The sequence below is a fragment of the Lonchura striata genome, chromosome 1 (genome assembly GCF_046129695.1).
Source record: "Lonchura striata isolate bLonStr1 chromosome 1, bLonStr1.mat, whole genome shotgun sequence".
NCBI classification, from domain to species: domain Eukaryota; kingdom Metazoa; phylum Chordata; class Aves; order Passeriformes; family Estrildidae; genus Lonchura; species Lonchura striata.
This window is the reverse complement of record NC_134603.1, coordinates 38,048,643-38,063,184: the sequence shown is the minus strand read 5'-3', so window position 1 is coordinate 38,063,184 and position 14,542 is coordinate 38,048,643. Positions and strand designations below refer to the sequence as shown.

Sequence of the window (14,542 nt, the reverse complement as noted above, 5' to 3'; positions counted from 1 at the left end):
TCGTCAGACACGAAGAATTGACATCTATGGATTGAAGTTGGATCTTTCTTTTGGGAAAAAATGGTTTAATTTCACCCATGGACAAAAACTGCTCTTCTTCCAGCACAGTTGTCTCATATGAGCAGAGACTGGACACAGAACCACACTCAGAGCACTGGATGGGTGAAGTGCTGGACAGCAAACACACCACAGGTTCCCATGCTGACAGAGACACCAACTAGCCAGAGGTTCATACAGAATAAGTATTTTATTCATGATGTATTTTTTTATTTACATTAAAGTTTTCTTGTATTTTGAACTCTGCTTGGATACCGAAATTAACAACTTTGTGTGACTGTGCACCTGCTCTAAAAGAAATGAAGATAACACAGTTCTTTTCCATAAAAGAAAAAAGAAAACTGCCTGTCAAAATCAAAGTTGATTTTTCTCATTCCTAGCAATTATCTTTTCTCTTTAGAATTAATATGAGTGGAAAATGTAGTTTACTGTAATATAATAAATAGAAGACATTGGGTAATTAGTAGTGCTGGTATATTTCTAAAGTACTAAACAGACTAACAATAAACTGTGAATTTAATAACAAGTTCTCATAGAGTTTCAAGACAGGAAAATTAGAGCTCTCAGCTACAGTTATTTGAGTAATCACATCTGATCTGCATTATTTATTAGTTATTACATGCCAAGTGATTCCAATTGTACATTGCCTGAAATCATTCAGAAGCAAGCACGCCTTTGTTTCTGTTTTGTTTTATAAAGAAAAACCAATGGCATTGCCAAATGTGTATTCTATCTGAATTGTTTCCTTTATTTCACACAGAAAATACAAATCAGTGGTAGTGTCCATTAATGGGACAGGCATCTGGGACAAAATAATCCAGAAATATATTTTCAGACCTATCCCTGATCCCAAACATTGACAAAATACCTTATTTTGGATATTTTTATCCCTTTCCCTGTGGCTCTTGAACTTACCTTTCATTTTAGGGTTTATTTCTGATATACTCCCTAAAATTCTGTAGGATTTTGCATATATAATAAAATGGCTGAAGCATATTTGGTAATATTTTTTTTTTGGTAATATGTTTATTCCACTTGACAAATTAACAAAACATGATGAAGTTTCAAGAAGCAGTGTTATGCAGTTTTATTCAGTTAGTTCTGTTGGTTCAAATCTTAGTTTTGGGCAGCTTCCTGCTACAATGCTTTAAAAAGGGAGTACTTAAAATACCTTTCTTTATTTTCCATAACAACCAAAGAAATAGAGAAATAGTTCTTGGTTACCTTCATTTTCTGCCATTAAAGCAGGTTTGTTGTTATATTTGTCACTGTAAAAACTAAATAAAGTATTCACATCATCAGTTGTGAACAATTTGTGCCAGCAAAAGTTAAAGCGTCAAAGAAACCTCTTTAAAATGCTAACAAATTTACTTACAAACACCTATATTTATTATTTCATAAATAGGCGCAACAGGTTCCATAAAAAAGATTAAATACAGACACAGTATGAAGAAACAATAATACATAGCCATATGTAGAGGTTATAATTTAGCTGTCTCCAATCTGTTTCTGCATCTAATAAAATATCAGGTAAGCATTTGGCAGTTTTATACATAAAAGGACTTAAATGACGTTTACTAACCAGTACACATAAAGTGATTTTCTTTTAAAAAAAAGCATTTTTTTAGGCAGTACAAAATAAATGTGTTTGCTCTTTATCAACATTAGTTTTTTCTCCTAAGTTTTTTGCATTTATTTCATGAGACAAAGCCAATATTTTTAATTAATATAATTTGGGACTACTTTACTTTTTTTCTCCAAATACTTTGAAAATATAGACTATCAGTCAGTTGTTTAAAAATGAAGTAAAAATATGAATGTTTGCCAATTTTACCCTTATTGTGAAATCAATAAACTGGAATGAGCCAGTTTCAATTACAATTAGCTACAAAAACATTCACATTTTATACTCTAGGAGAGTGTAACATAGATGCTATTTACAAACTTGCTATGACTGCTACATCAAGCCATTTAAAAAGTCTTTAGTAGTTTCATATAAACACCCATTATGAAAAACCAATGGAAAATCCAGGACTTTTATCCGAGACATCTACAGTTGCTAAGGCAGTTACTACCGCAGCACTTCACAGCAAAAACCAACATAAAATCTGAATGGTCCAAGTTTCCTTCAGGGAAGAAGAAAAGCAATGTCCGTTATAGGATCTCAGGGAAGGGGTGGAAAGGAGAAGGAAAAAAGAGAAAAAATGGGGAAAAAAACCAAAGAAAAGTAAAGAAGCAAGACTATTTTTTCCAGAGTGGGTGACCCACAAGCTCAAATAGTCCTAAGTGCTTAGCAACTTGTATTTTCTAATAAAATGCAGAACTGCCCTGACTGCATAAAGCAATCCATGATGAAAAGACTTCCCTGCATTCCTCAGTGAAAGGAAAGGAGAGGTGTTTCAGATTTTCAGGTAAGGTAGAGTGCTTTGTCCCTCTGCATGCCCCTGTTCAAAGACAAAAAGAACAAATGTGACTTTTTTTTTAATATTTGAAAAATTTTTAGTTCTATTCTTCAAGGAAAAAAAAAAAAAAAGATCAGCCACACAACCCCACTGCATGTCATTAATTCCAAGCATATCACTGAAGTACAGCTGCATTGCCATGGTAATCATAAGAAAAAGTCAAAGTGACTTATAGCAACCTGGAGACCACATCTGTCTTGAAAACTGCATAGGACAGGGACATGGGTTTGAGCACTGGTTTGGGGTAACCTGCAGTAGTGGGTTGGTACCACTGACTATCAAAAACTGCTTGGAGCTCCGGATTTAGCACAGGCCTTGGAATGATGCTCCATAAGTGCCCTTAAGAAGCAGCCACTTTTCCTTAGAGGCAGGAGAGCTTCGTTGCATGAACATGGGTGTCAGCCACTTACTGAGCCTCTGGCATATTTGATTTACTAGGACAGATATAGCCAAAACATGTTGGATTGGCAGGTTCAGGTAAGCACTGCAAGGGGACAGCAGAAGCTTAGCAAAGGTAGTTTAAGGTCATGCACATGGATTTCCATACTTTGAAAATATAGCCCACTCTACACAGAGTGGGCTATCTACAGGCATATTTGCCCAGAGAAAGATGCTGGGCATGGAATGCTATACCCACTGCACATCTGGAGAGCACTTCTGGGAACAATGGCACACTGCTTTGTTCCAGAAGAGACCAGGAATCAAATCCACAGGTGGCTGTGGCTCATTTGACAGAGGACAGTCTATTCAGACCTCAGTGTAAGTGGTTGTAAAAGTCTGTGGGCTGCATAGACTTCAACAAGGCCTGTAGCACATGCCAAAGCACGGTGGTAGAGCACAGAAGTGAAACTGTTCTGCTGAAAAGAGGGCAAGTCATGGGGCAGCAGTGATAGGTATGGGAAAGAGTGATGCTGCTGTTCAGGCTAGTTAAAATCTGCCTCGGTGTCAGCAGAGTGCAGCAAAGGAGTTATTCTGAACTAGTAGCCAGAAAAGAAATTTTATTCAGTTCTAGTTTGAGTTCCAGAAACACTTTAAAACAATAAGGCAAGTGCAATTCTAGGTTTAAGTAAATGTAATGGATGAATCTGGTCTTTAGTTCTGCTATCTGTTCATTTGTCTGGGCTAGATTTGGCACTTTGGGAGCAACCAAGTGCTTTTATCTGCCACTGCCTTGGGGATTCAGACTAAGTCAAGGGGAGGTCAGGCTGGTGGGCATGTTCACAGGGCACAATATCGATAATTTAAAACAGAAATAATACCTTCTGTTCAGTCTTAACTGTTTCCAGGAAGTTCCTGGCACAGTAACATGGCTCCACAAAAACCATGCTGCCAGAAGTTGAAGGTTCAAAGGGGTTACTTAACCTTATATTGAGGACATAGGGCTCCTACAGGTATGGTGTTTTGTTTCTGATTACAATCATGTGGTCTTCATGCCATTCTCTTCCATGTATCTTGTATCCTGTGTATCAGTCCTGCTTCTCACTGATGTGGTTTTTTATGACCCAAGCTAGTTATTTTCATGACCCAGACTAGAAAATAGTTCATGTCATTTGCCTCTCATTGAGACATAGTGATCTTAAAATTTCGTTCTTACTCTTTCTCCCTAAGATTTCAGTTCTGATCTTCTGTGGAATGCAAGCTCTCTAAGACCTAGAAAATGTATGTGCTGTGATAAGGTGACAACAATGTCTAATAAATCCATGCATTGAACAATTATTCTCCCACAACAGACTAACTGCTGAATAAGTACAGGGCCATCACACATACACTTCAGAAACACTGTAAGGAAATGGGCAACAATGCTGTTCCCAAATTATCAATCATATACTTGTGTCATGAATGTTGCTCAACACAAGGTGGCATTCACTGGCTGCTTACCCATTACTGCAGTAGTCATTATTCCAGTCCACAGTCTGTGCTGGAGGATTTCTGCACCCTGAACGAACGTACTCCATTGCTTGGGTAACAACTTGTGCAGCTGTTGATGTTGGATTGATGATATTTTGATAATCAGGCTGAAGAGTAAATCCCTAGAGGAGAAAACAAGTGCATTACAAAGTATGGAAAAAGAGTAACAGGTTGGGTGCATTAAGAAAAGTAAAAATGCAGACTGTACTGTGCAATGCTAGAGAATACTTCTTTTCCAGGTGTGATTTTGATTATAAAACCTAAAATAGGCAAAAATGTGTAGATGCTCCCTAAGTTTTAAAATCATTCTTTGGTTTGAGAAATGAAACACTGCCAAAGTGTTGTTCACTGTAACACAGTCACAGGATGGAACTAAAGGAGACAGAGCAGAAACAATTCAAAACCAAGAGAACAACTCAATCAGCACTGGGACAAAAAAGTCTGTTTGTTCCTTAGAGCTTCCATTTAGATTAAACGTAAGCATACACACTAGTCACTAATTCCCAGAATATGCAACAGAATCTTTTTGAAGGATGTAGGCAGCAGGTGGCTGACTGTTTTATTAGACTACACCTATTCACGTATTGTTCTCAAAACCCTTTTTCTTCATTCAGTCACAAAGGGACCATCTGCTGCTTCTTTTATTTGCACTTCTCTCTCAACTAAACGGAAATTCAACCAAAGCTTTTTAACAGTTGTTGGACTAATGTAGTAAAAGTAGCACAGAATAACTTGCTTTTGAAACCAAGGAGGTGAGAAAAAAAAGTGGAAGTTACAAAGAGACATCTAACCTGCTCCCTGAATTTTCTATCATATGAAAAGCCGTAATAATTTTTAGCTCTTTTGATATATTCTGATGTTTAAATATTGTGTTTCAAACCCAGGAGAACAATTGAAATTTCAAGGCTAGTGTATCTGGTTCACCCTGTATGTTGTGTTCCTGTAAAGTAGGAAGAGCTATCTATACTGAGTAATATTGTGGGAACGTTGGATGAAAGCAATCGATGTCTACTGAAAAAAATCCAGACCAAACTCCTTCTGGGGCAAGGGCATACAATTCCCACTGAAGTTATCTGGATGAATAGCTACTAAATCAGAAATGGATGCCTAGTTTGGAAACCCACTCCTTCCAGCCAAAGACCATATACAGAATAGATAGAAGTAACTCTCAAAGTTTTTGCTTAATTCATTGTTAGTGCATTGTGTATGATTGCTTTTCTTATGCAGCCTTAATTAGGACAGGAATTTTGTGGACAGATTTTTTTTCTGCGTGTTTAAGAAGGCAGCCATGCTACCTTTTGTCAAGATAAATGTGTATTTTCAGCTTTCACTTGTCCCCCTTCATCCACAGAAATTACCTTTATTCAAACCTTCTTCTCATCTCTCTTCCTTGCAGTTCCCTGAGGTCCTGCAGGTGTTTTGCCCCACCTCTCATGCACACTGCCACCTCACTCCACTCACCCTGATCACAGGTTTTAGTCTAGGCATTAAATGACTGCAACTTTATTTCTTAATCTTTTCCGTATGGAGAATACCCTGAGTAACACTTCAGTACCTTAAACACTCTTGGAAACCTCACTTTATCCCTGTTGACTCCAAGAAACAGACTATTTGTAGTGAGCAAGTTCACAGCTGAATTCTGCAACTCGTTGCCATGTTATTTATATACTGCCCCAATAAAGAGATTAAATAAAGCTTTCCCTTGGTTGGTTTTACACCCATGGGAATGGTAACCCCCATGCTCTGTACACTGCCTTTTCACCAGGCTCTAAACCTGTTCAGCAAGCTGCAGAGACAACCCCCATACCTGCAACAGATCCAAAGGAAACATTAACTAAGCAGATTTCCCAATGACTTTAATTGGAGTTTTGTGTAATTAGAAGGCAGACAATTTGAGTTTGTATACCATTGACATAATTTTTATACAAAACATCAACCATAAGGCCTTTTTAATTTAGCTGTAAGAGGAAACCAACCATAGAAACAGATCCCACCCCCAGGTACTCAGATTTAAGTTTGGTAGCAAATCCCCTGATTTATCATATATAAAAGAAAAATACTATATAGGGACAGTAGCCAGTAGCAAAGCATGTAAGTGAGCAGGCACAGAGACTCAAGTACTTGTAAAGTCACAGAATGGTTTGGGTTGGAAGGGACCTTAAAATCATCTGGTGGGCAGAGACACCTTCCACTAAACCAGTTGCTCATAGCTCCATCCAACCTAGCCTTGAACACTTCCAGGGAGAGGGAGCATCCACAAATTCTCTGGACAAAAGTCATGCAGCAAGGAAGCAAGGAGACAGTTCCTCCAAATCCGAGGAAAAGACCACCAGTACACTATCTGTTCCATTTCTTTTGGACTTAGGATAAATAAATAGCTTAGGTGTCAGAAAACAGTTCTGGGTTTTAACTCAAGAACTAGGTGAGGATGCATTCTCATATTTTTTTCAGGTTTTCTGTGTGACCACAGCCAAATTGGTTTGGCTCTCTTCCAGCAAAACCCATGTGCATGTGTGCTTGGACTGAACTGGTACCTCTAATGTTAAGGTTGGGGTTGCAGAGCCATATTTAATTCTCCTACCTGCAAAATAATGTTTTCATCTTGTACCTGACAAGTCTATTTGGTTTATGGCTGCCTGGGACTGGGGTCTGTTTCTTAGGGCACACTCAGGTGATAATGCTAACCTGGTTCAGGGGCATCTGAGCCAGGCTCCAGTCCCAGAAGGGTCTCAATGGTCCCTCTGGGGTTTGAGGGATACGAGAATACTTTCACTGTGGGTGATGGAAAGTATGCTTGCTAAAGTAAAGTCATTTAAGCAACCTCAATTCAGTATGAAGGACTGATAAAGTATGGTACTGTTTAAGATACAAGCAAAAATTCAGCTTTTTCATCAACAGAAAAAGCTCTGAAAATAAAGATCTGTACAACAGAGGGAAACAGCCTTGTACAAGGCTTGTGGTAAATATTTGGGTATTATTTATGTAAGCCCTTAACAAACAATGATGAAATAAAAAGTGCTCAGAAAATGAGTGCTTCGAGGTCTAATTAAACAATGCTGAATGTTTTTGCATTGTAATGCTCAAGAGAAAATCACCAACTGTTTTGCAACATGCCTAGAATTTTAAATTTAATTTTCTTGTTCCAGATTGAAATAAAAATAGGGAACTTGATAAAGATTAATTTGATGTCAGGAGGGACATTTGCTCTTTAATTAGATTTCTGTAGCCCTAGCATTTTCGTTGTGCCACTGTAGCAAGTCCTAAAAAGCCTGCAGCAGAACTAAAGAGTGATCCTCATCTCCACACTTTACTAGGAACTAATTTCATTTCCTGCCTGTCTGGAGAGGTATTTTCAACAGGCATCAATGTTTTTGTCTTCACAACTGATTTATTCATCAATCTCAATGTGATATTTTAAACCTTTAAATTACATCCAAATCCTAAAGCATCTGTTTATTACACAAGGAAATTGAAAATCTGTCTGTGTGATATCATACAAAGATTTTTCCTTAAGGTTATAAAGGAAGTTGACAGATATTAATGATTTTTTTTTTCTCTTGACCTCATTCGAAGACAAAGCTTAACAAAAAAGAAGAAGAAATCTGGACAAATACAGCAGTTTCCCGAGTTTGCTGTATATAAAATATATACCAGAAAAAATGAGGTTATTATTTTTGGCAGGCTATACAATCATCTTGCTGTATACATTTATTTTCTAAATGTAGAAATTTTTATTTTTACTTTTAGGTAGAATTTTTAGGTAGAATTTTTCTACATAAAAGTAGACTGAAATGAGTTATTATTAAAAAAAAAATTGACATACATTAATCTTCTGGTGCTTCATTATGCATAGGTACTTGCAGCCATGGCTACTAGGCATGAAGAATCTAGTTTTGCTTCCTCTACCTGTGAACTGAAATGACAGAGTTGGACATGGGATTCGCCATCCCATGCAATGCGTGGGGGAAGGATTTTGAGCAGGAAAGGTGATGCTTCCAGTCGGGCTGCTTAAAAGGGCTCCTTAACAAGATCTGGGTGTATTAAGGAGGGAGTGAATTCTCAGTCTCATCACTCTTCACACCAAAGAGCACAGTGAACAGGCTGGATGGAGATGTATGCTCAGAAAGAGGCACAAATGACTGTGTGAGTAGAGGAAGGAAAGAATGACTTTGCAAGTGAAAACAGGCTGCAGCTTTAGTTGCTCTTTCAGCCTGAAATTTGGAGAAATTGTGCTGATTTGAATGACAAGGGTTAATAATCAGATCATCTAAGGCCAACCGAGTAAAAATTAAACATCATGTCAAACCCAAGAAACAGACTGGAGAGAAACAACTCTGTATCAGTCATAAAATTATACAGTGATAAGCTGCTCACATGAACATTTAATGAAAGAAAAATCACTCTACTGTGAGTCTACCTATGTGTCAAAGGAGGATAAAATAAAAACTTCGATTTTGACTTTTCAAAGGAAAACTTTAATACAGTTCCTGTTAATGATATTTAAGAAAAATATAATGAATTTCTGAATTACAAGTTAAAGAAAATAAAAATCAGGATTTAATTTTAATTTAAGTATGAGAATAGAATGAATGTTTGTTTTTTTTAATAGTTTAATTGATTATCACTGTAAACAAATACCCCAAAGATCTACAGTAGTGACCCTTTAAAAATGTATTCATTAATTGTTGGAACAGAAGAGGAAAAAGACAAAATAATTTACTTCCAATAAGTTGCAATTTAGATAATTCAGAGAAGATTGTTTAAAAGAAATTAAAAAATAATTACTAATGCTAGGCATATGACCAAAATGCTAATACCAAAATTTTTTCATTGCATTTCAGAACACTTTGGATGCATTGCATCAGCTGCATACTCCACAGAATTAATTGATTTTAAAAAAAACAGAAATTGTGCAGTCACTGAGGACTTTTGGCTACCAACACTTCTAATTTTTTTGATGTTCTGTAGTTTTTGTGGATTCCCAAAGGAGACTGCCCTTCTCCAGCTGGCAGTCACTCTTGATTTGGCAGCTGCACACGTGCAGGCAAGGAGTGCTGGATATGGAGAAGGACATGTTATTCCCCATAGAGCTGATGAAAATCAGCTCATTGTCCTGGAAGCAGTGGGAGCAGAACTCTCTCCCCAGGTCAGCACTTCTTATCAGTCCCTCCTCAAAGTTTGCATAGAGGAGTTTCTGAATTTCACACGCAATGTTTCTTGGAGAACTGTGTTTCTGCCTGCCAGGACTGAAATCTGGATCTCTTTGAGGTTTTTCTTGGAATTGGCAGTTCTTCAGACATTCTACAAGATGTGTGATATAAAGCTTTTCCTGGAGAAAATGACTGACCAAATGTCACAGATCCAGAGTTTAAGTGGGGGATATGTTGAGAGGAGGGATTCATAGAGCCTGCTACTGTTGAGTGTCACACTAGTGAGCCATGAACTACTTCAAAGAGGGATGTTTGGAAAAAAAAACCAACAAAAAAAAAAAGGACAAAAAAGGACAAAAAAGAAATATAAAGAAAAAAAAAAAAAAAAAGAGAACCCACAATTCCACAACTGATGATTTCTACTTTTAACATGCCTCCAGCACAGTCTGCAATGAAGGTACCCAGCCAGGTGAGCCAACACCTGCAGCAAAATACTGCTCTGCTGGGAAGCTGTTGGCAGACTTACTCTTCTCTTGCCTATTAAGATCCATGCTGCTGTGTGACATGGTGAAATTTGCCTCTTTTTTTTCTTATAGTGTATTAGTCTATTTAGTATGAATAGTGCTGAGGCTTCCAAAGAGGAAAATTACTCCTGTTGCAAGTCACTCCCTAGGGAGTGGTATGTTAACTAGCTTCTGTTCTTGCTGCCTTCATGGAGTCTTTGGAAAGGTTTATGGTGGCCATACCTAAGCATGGAGGAAATAAAACAACTTGATAGAGGAAGTGAAAAAGTTGGTTTAAAAGCAACTATTCCTCTGCTTTCTCAGAATTCATATTCTTCCATTATTCTTGGCTTATTATTCATGAGGGTGCTCTACACAGTGCTGTTTGGGACTGAACATCACATTTAGACCTCCCCTTCCCTCCTCACCACAGGCCAGACACACAGTGTAGTGCCTCCTCTTTCTCCTTCCTGCTGTTGATTCTGAGCTGCTGGGAGAGCTCCATTTTTCTCCCACTACATCTTTTCCTCTTTAACAAGCTCTGTGATCAAACAATAGAGTGTTTGCTCTATTTGAGCCAGAAGGGAGAGCAGAGTACTTTGACAACTGAGTCAGAAAGGCCCTTACTTTTAGGTTGTAGTCTCTTGACTTTTTGCAATTTGCCTCCTGGTAACCAACCAGTCTTCTATGTTCTAACACAGTATGAAATCCTGGTGTTTTGTTTTCTATCATTTCTTGACTAAAAAGGGTCATACCTAGGAAACTGAGCAGGATACCACTGTTCTGTTCTGTCATGTCAAATCATGGTATTGTTAGTACACCTCTAACCCTATTATGTAATTTACATTTTGCTATATTTAAATTCAATTCACAAGCTCTATAAGCTGTTGTGTGTTAAAAAAACCCCAAACAAATATTCCAAAGTGAAATGACATAGATTTTCCAGACTGTAAAACAAAAGCAGGAGTGCAAGAAATATAAATTGGCTTGTAGATATTACACAGTAATTAAAGAGACATGTAGGTGAAGCTTGGTAGTGAAGCATTTCAACAAGCACCTTGAGTGAAACAGAAATATCTCACCACAGTATCTTAATTAAAAGGACCAGCATTTCTGCTAAGGAATATGAGAAAGCATTTGACCTAACATTTTGTGAGTTTAACAGGAACACAGAGGTACAGCATTTTTACATAACTATAATTGTCCTTAGTTAAAAAAAGACTCATCATGATAAAGATCTGACTTCTAGAAATCTGTTTTCTACAACCAAGTGTCCTGTATTTTTTCTTAAGATAGAGTAATCTGTGCGCCATATACATCACAGATGACTGAAAGTAGTTTCAAATAATGGATGCACATGCCTTATGCTTCAAGCTTGCAACTTGACAAAATAAAACATTAGCAGATTCATACTACATTACCTTTTCTTTGGCAAAGAGTTTAGAGTAATGCCTAAGTGTTCATTCATACAAAAATGATGGTTTATGTATAAATATGTAAGTATCTAATATCTGCATTACATCTTTTGCTAGCCCCAACTGTAGTATTAATTTACTAAATACAGACAGATTTTCAAATCTATTCAGTAAATTATGCCTAACAATTCTGGAAAAGACATAAGGAATTTTGCATTGGACAACTGAAATACAAGTGACACTGAAGCTGGCAAACAATCTGAACTTGAAAGACCAAATCACTGTGCAATAAAACCTTGTTGAAATATAACTCTAGGATCTCAACAGGTGGCCGTCACAGATGTAATTTCTCATGTTTGGTAAATGAACCAGAGCATTGCTTTGTGTCTCACTGCTCTGAGCCTTCAGATTCAGGATCCTAAGCCCAGGATTCCTCTGGGCTTAGGCTCTCCAGACTAAGACTCTCTCTTCCTGGCTCACTTGCCTAGGACTTCCTCTAGCTAATTCCAGCTGCCCAGGCTTGGGGTCAGCTCCTGAGTTTGTCTGAGACTTGAGCATGGCTCTCCTGGAACACTCACACTAACTGCAAGAAAACTTCCTTGAATACATGACTCCACATATGTGTGGTCATAAGTCTGTTGAGTCTGTTTTCTCTGGCAGGGAAAAATTTACTGAACTAGGAAGAAGTTGTGAACATTTTACAAGTTTTCTTTCTTGATTACTCCAAATTACTCCTGAGACTAAGATCAAAATCTCTGAATAAATCCAAATCATCCTGAGCATATCTTGATTTAACTCCTGAACAACTAAGTTTATCAGTCCAAATTGCTTTCAACACTTTTGGGGTTTTTTCTGCTTTGGAAAATTTCTTCCCCTGTTAAATTGTTCTCCCAGCAAGAAGCTATGGTTTGTGTTCAAGTATTCCCAACTTTAAAGACCAACCTTGAGATGAAATGTTTCTGGCTTGGAAAGGAAATGCCAATGCCTTGTTAGCAAAAGTGAATTTTTAGAGAAATATAGAACATGGAGCAAGTTTATGACTGTGTATTATCATCCAGTACCGCCAAGTTTTGTGTATACAAATTTTGTAGATTCTTGCAATTTCATTCAAAAATTTTTCATTTTAATGCTACTTTGCAAAGCAAGATATTATTCTTGATAGTCAGATCTCATACAATACAAAATAAAATTTTCTCTCATGCAATCAACAGTTTATCTTCTCTCTTTATATTCCTCTGTAAGCCTGGAAGGCACAATACCATGGATGCTCTGCATTAACTCAGAACTCGTAGGAAATATTTCGAGAATCAACTATCTAAAACACTCAGAGAAAGTAAAAAAAACAAACAAAAAAACACATATTGGAATGATGGACACAGCCCATTTATTTCCAGTAAAAAGGAGGTATATCTATTTAGCAAAATGAAGTTATGAATGTGGAGTAATCTAACACACTCATGTTCACTTAATCTAGCATGTTCAGTGCAACCTGGGTTGTTTTATGTTTCCTCTGACCGTTCCACATCACAGTCAGCACAAGGATAAGTGCATAAGCTACAATCATATTTTTTCTAGACATGCCTGCCTTTTGTTTGTGAAGTGTGGCTTCTGAAAGCTTTGCATTTCACTGTTTCAGGGTAGTCACAGATTTGTAGAGGATCTGTGGACAGTGATGGACATTTTTGCTAGAACAAACACTTCTACTGCAGTTTTCCATCATGTAGTTCATTTGTTCTTGCCCTTGAAAGAATAAGCCTATACTACTACGGTTTTGGAACCTGCAAAATTAAAGCTAATCTAAATCTCACTATGACAACTTCTGGATGACTCCCCTCCCCAAAAATAAAATAATTTCCCAGAGAACTGAAAAGCTCCAACTTACTTGCTGCATTGTAGGCGAGTGTAAAGCAGACTGGACCTGCATTGGTAGCTGGTTTCCAATGGACTGCTGCATTGGGATCGGCTGGTGCTGCTGGATGTTGAGATGCTGGTGCAGAGGAGGACTAATCTGAAGCGGTGGAGGAGGGGACACAGCCATGTTTGCTATGGAAACAGTCACTGGCATTTGGTTGTTGGGCTTGGGTGCTATGTTCCTGGGGATATTGGCATGCATGGCGGTGATGTGAGGATTCATTCCTGGTTGTTGGTGGTAGTGGGAACTGAGGTACAGTGCAGAGTGAGCCTGGGCAGGCCCGTGAAACACTGACTGCTTTGAATTCATCATCTGAGGTTGTGGGGAGGCTTTAACATCAACAGGTTCGCTGTAGCTCTGTTGGGGAAAAGAAATATCAGAAAATACTTAGAAGCTACCAAATACGGCTGTTCTACCCCCTGAAGTCTGTTTAAGAGACACACCGTAGGCCAACATTTATCCATTTCCTTGAAATGGAGTTTGGTTATTACTCTAGAAAAATAATTAATCCCTTTCATCTTACACTTTTGCCTTCAACATTGTAAAAAAAAAGTAAATTAGGTCCTTCATTTCCTGGTCTAGCCTGGCATTTTCTTTTTCCAAACTTGGAACTGCCATCACTGATCTAATAACTTACACAACCAAGGCAATGAAGCCTGACACATGTTTTCACATAAGCAGCCACTATTATTGTCCTCAGATTTCATGGCCTAGTTGAAAGGAAAACTAGGAGTGTGGGTTACAGCAAAACTCTGTAGTGAGTTTTGACATGTCTTATTTTCCCATCTGCAAAGCATGGATAAGATTTTCCATGTCCTTTTACCATATACATTGGTATTGCTCATAGTTATTTATCAGTTAGTTAACGTGATGAAGAGGCTAAACCCCATCCTCAGCTGTTCCGCTGCATGGAACAAATACACTAGCTGCTGTGACAATGCCTTTACTTTGATATATTTTGTGTTGGAATGCTATCCATGCCATCAAACATACTATTTAGGCCATGCATTAAGACAAATAGGAATACTCTGAATAATTTCTCTTTTAGCGAAACATGCTTTATTAATTGAATTCATAAGGGTCTGAAAATTCTGTTTAAAACCTATAGCTATATAAATGTTAGCCTGCACCCGAT

The 14,542-nt window shown here is 37.7% G+C and overlaps 1 protein-coding gene across 4 annotated transcripts in view; it reads right to left on the bottom strand.

Moving 5' to 3' along the window:
• Positions 1–228: 228 nt before the first annotated feature.
• Positions 229–14,542, bottom strand: part of TOX (thymocyte selection associated high mobility group box) — a 217,976-nt gene continuing 203,662 nt past the window's right edge. For all 4 annotated transcript variants that reach the window (XM_021555662.2, XM_077783505.1, XM_077783500.1 and 1 more), the window contains 3 exons: positions 13,378–13,764; positions 4,398–4,549; positions 229–2,501 (listed from right to left, as the gene is read on the bottom strand). In XM_021555662.2, the coding sequence (XP_021411337.1) occupies positions 2,465–2,501; positions 4,398–4,549; positions 13,378–13,764 (576 nt within the window). In that variant the 3' untranslated portion in view covers positions 229–2,464. The remainder of the gene's footprint in view (positions 2,502–4,397; positions 4,550–13,377; positions 13,765–14,542) is intronic.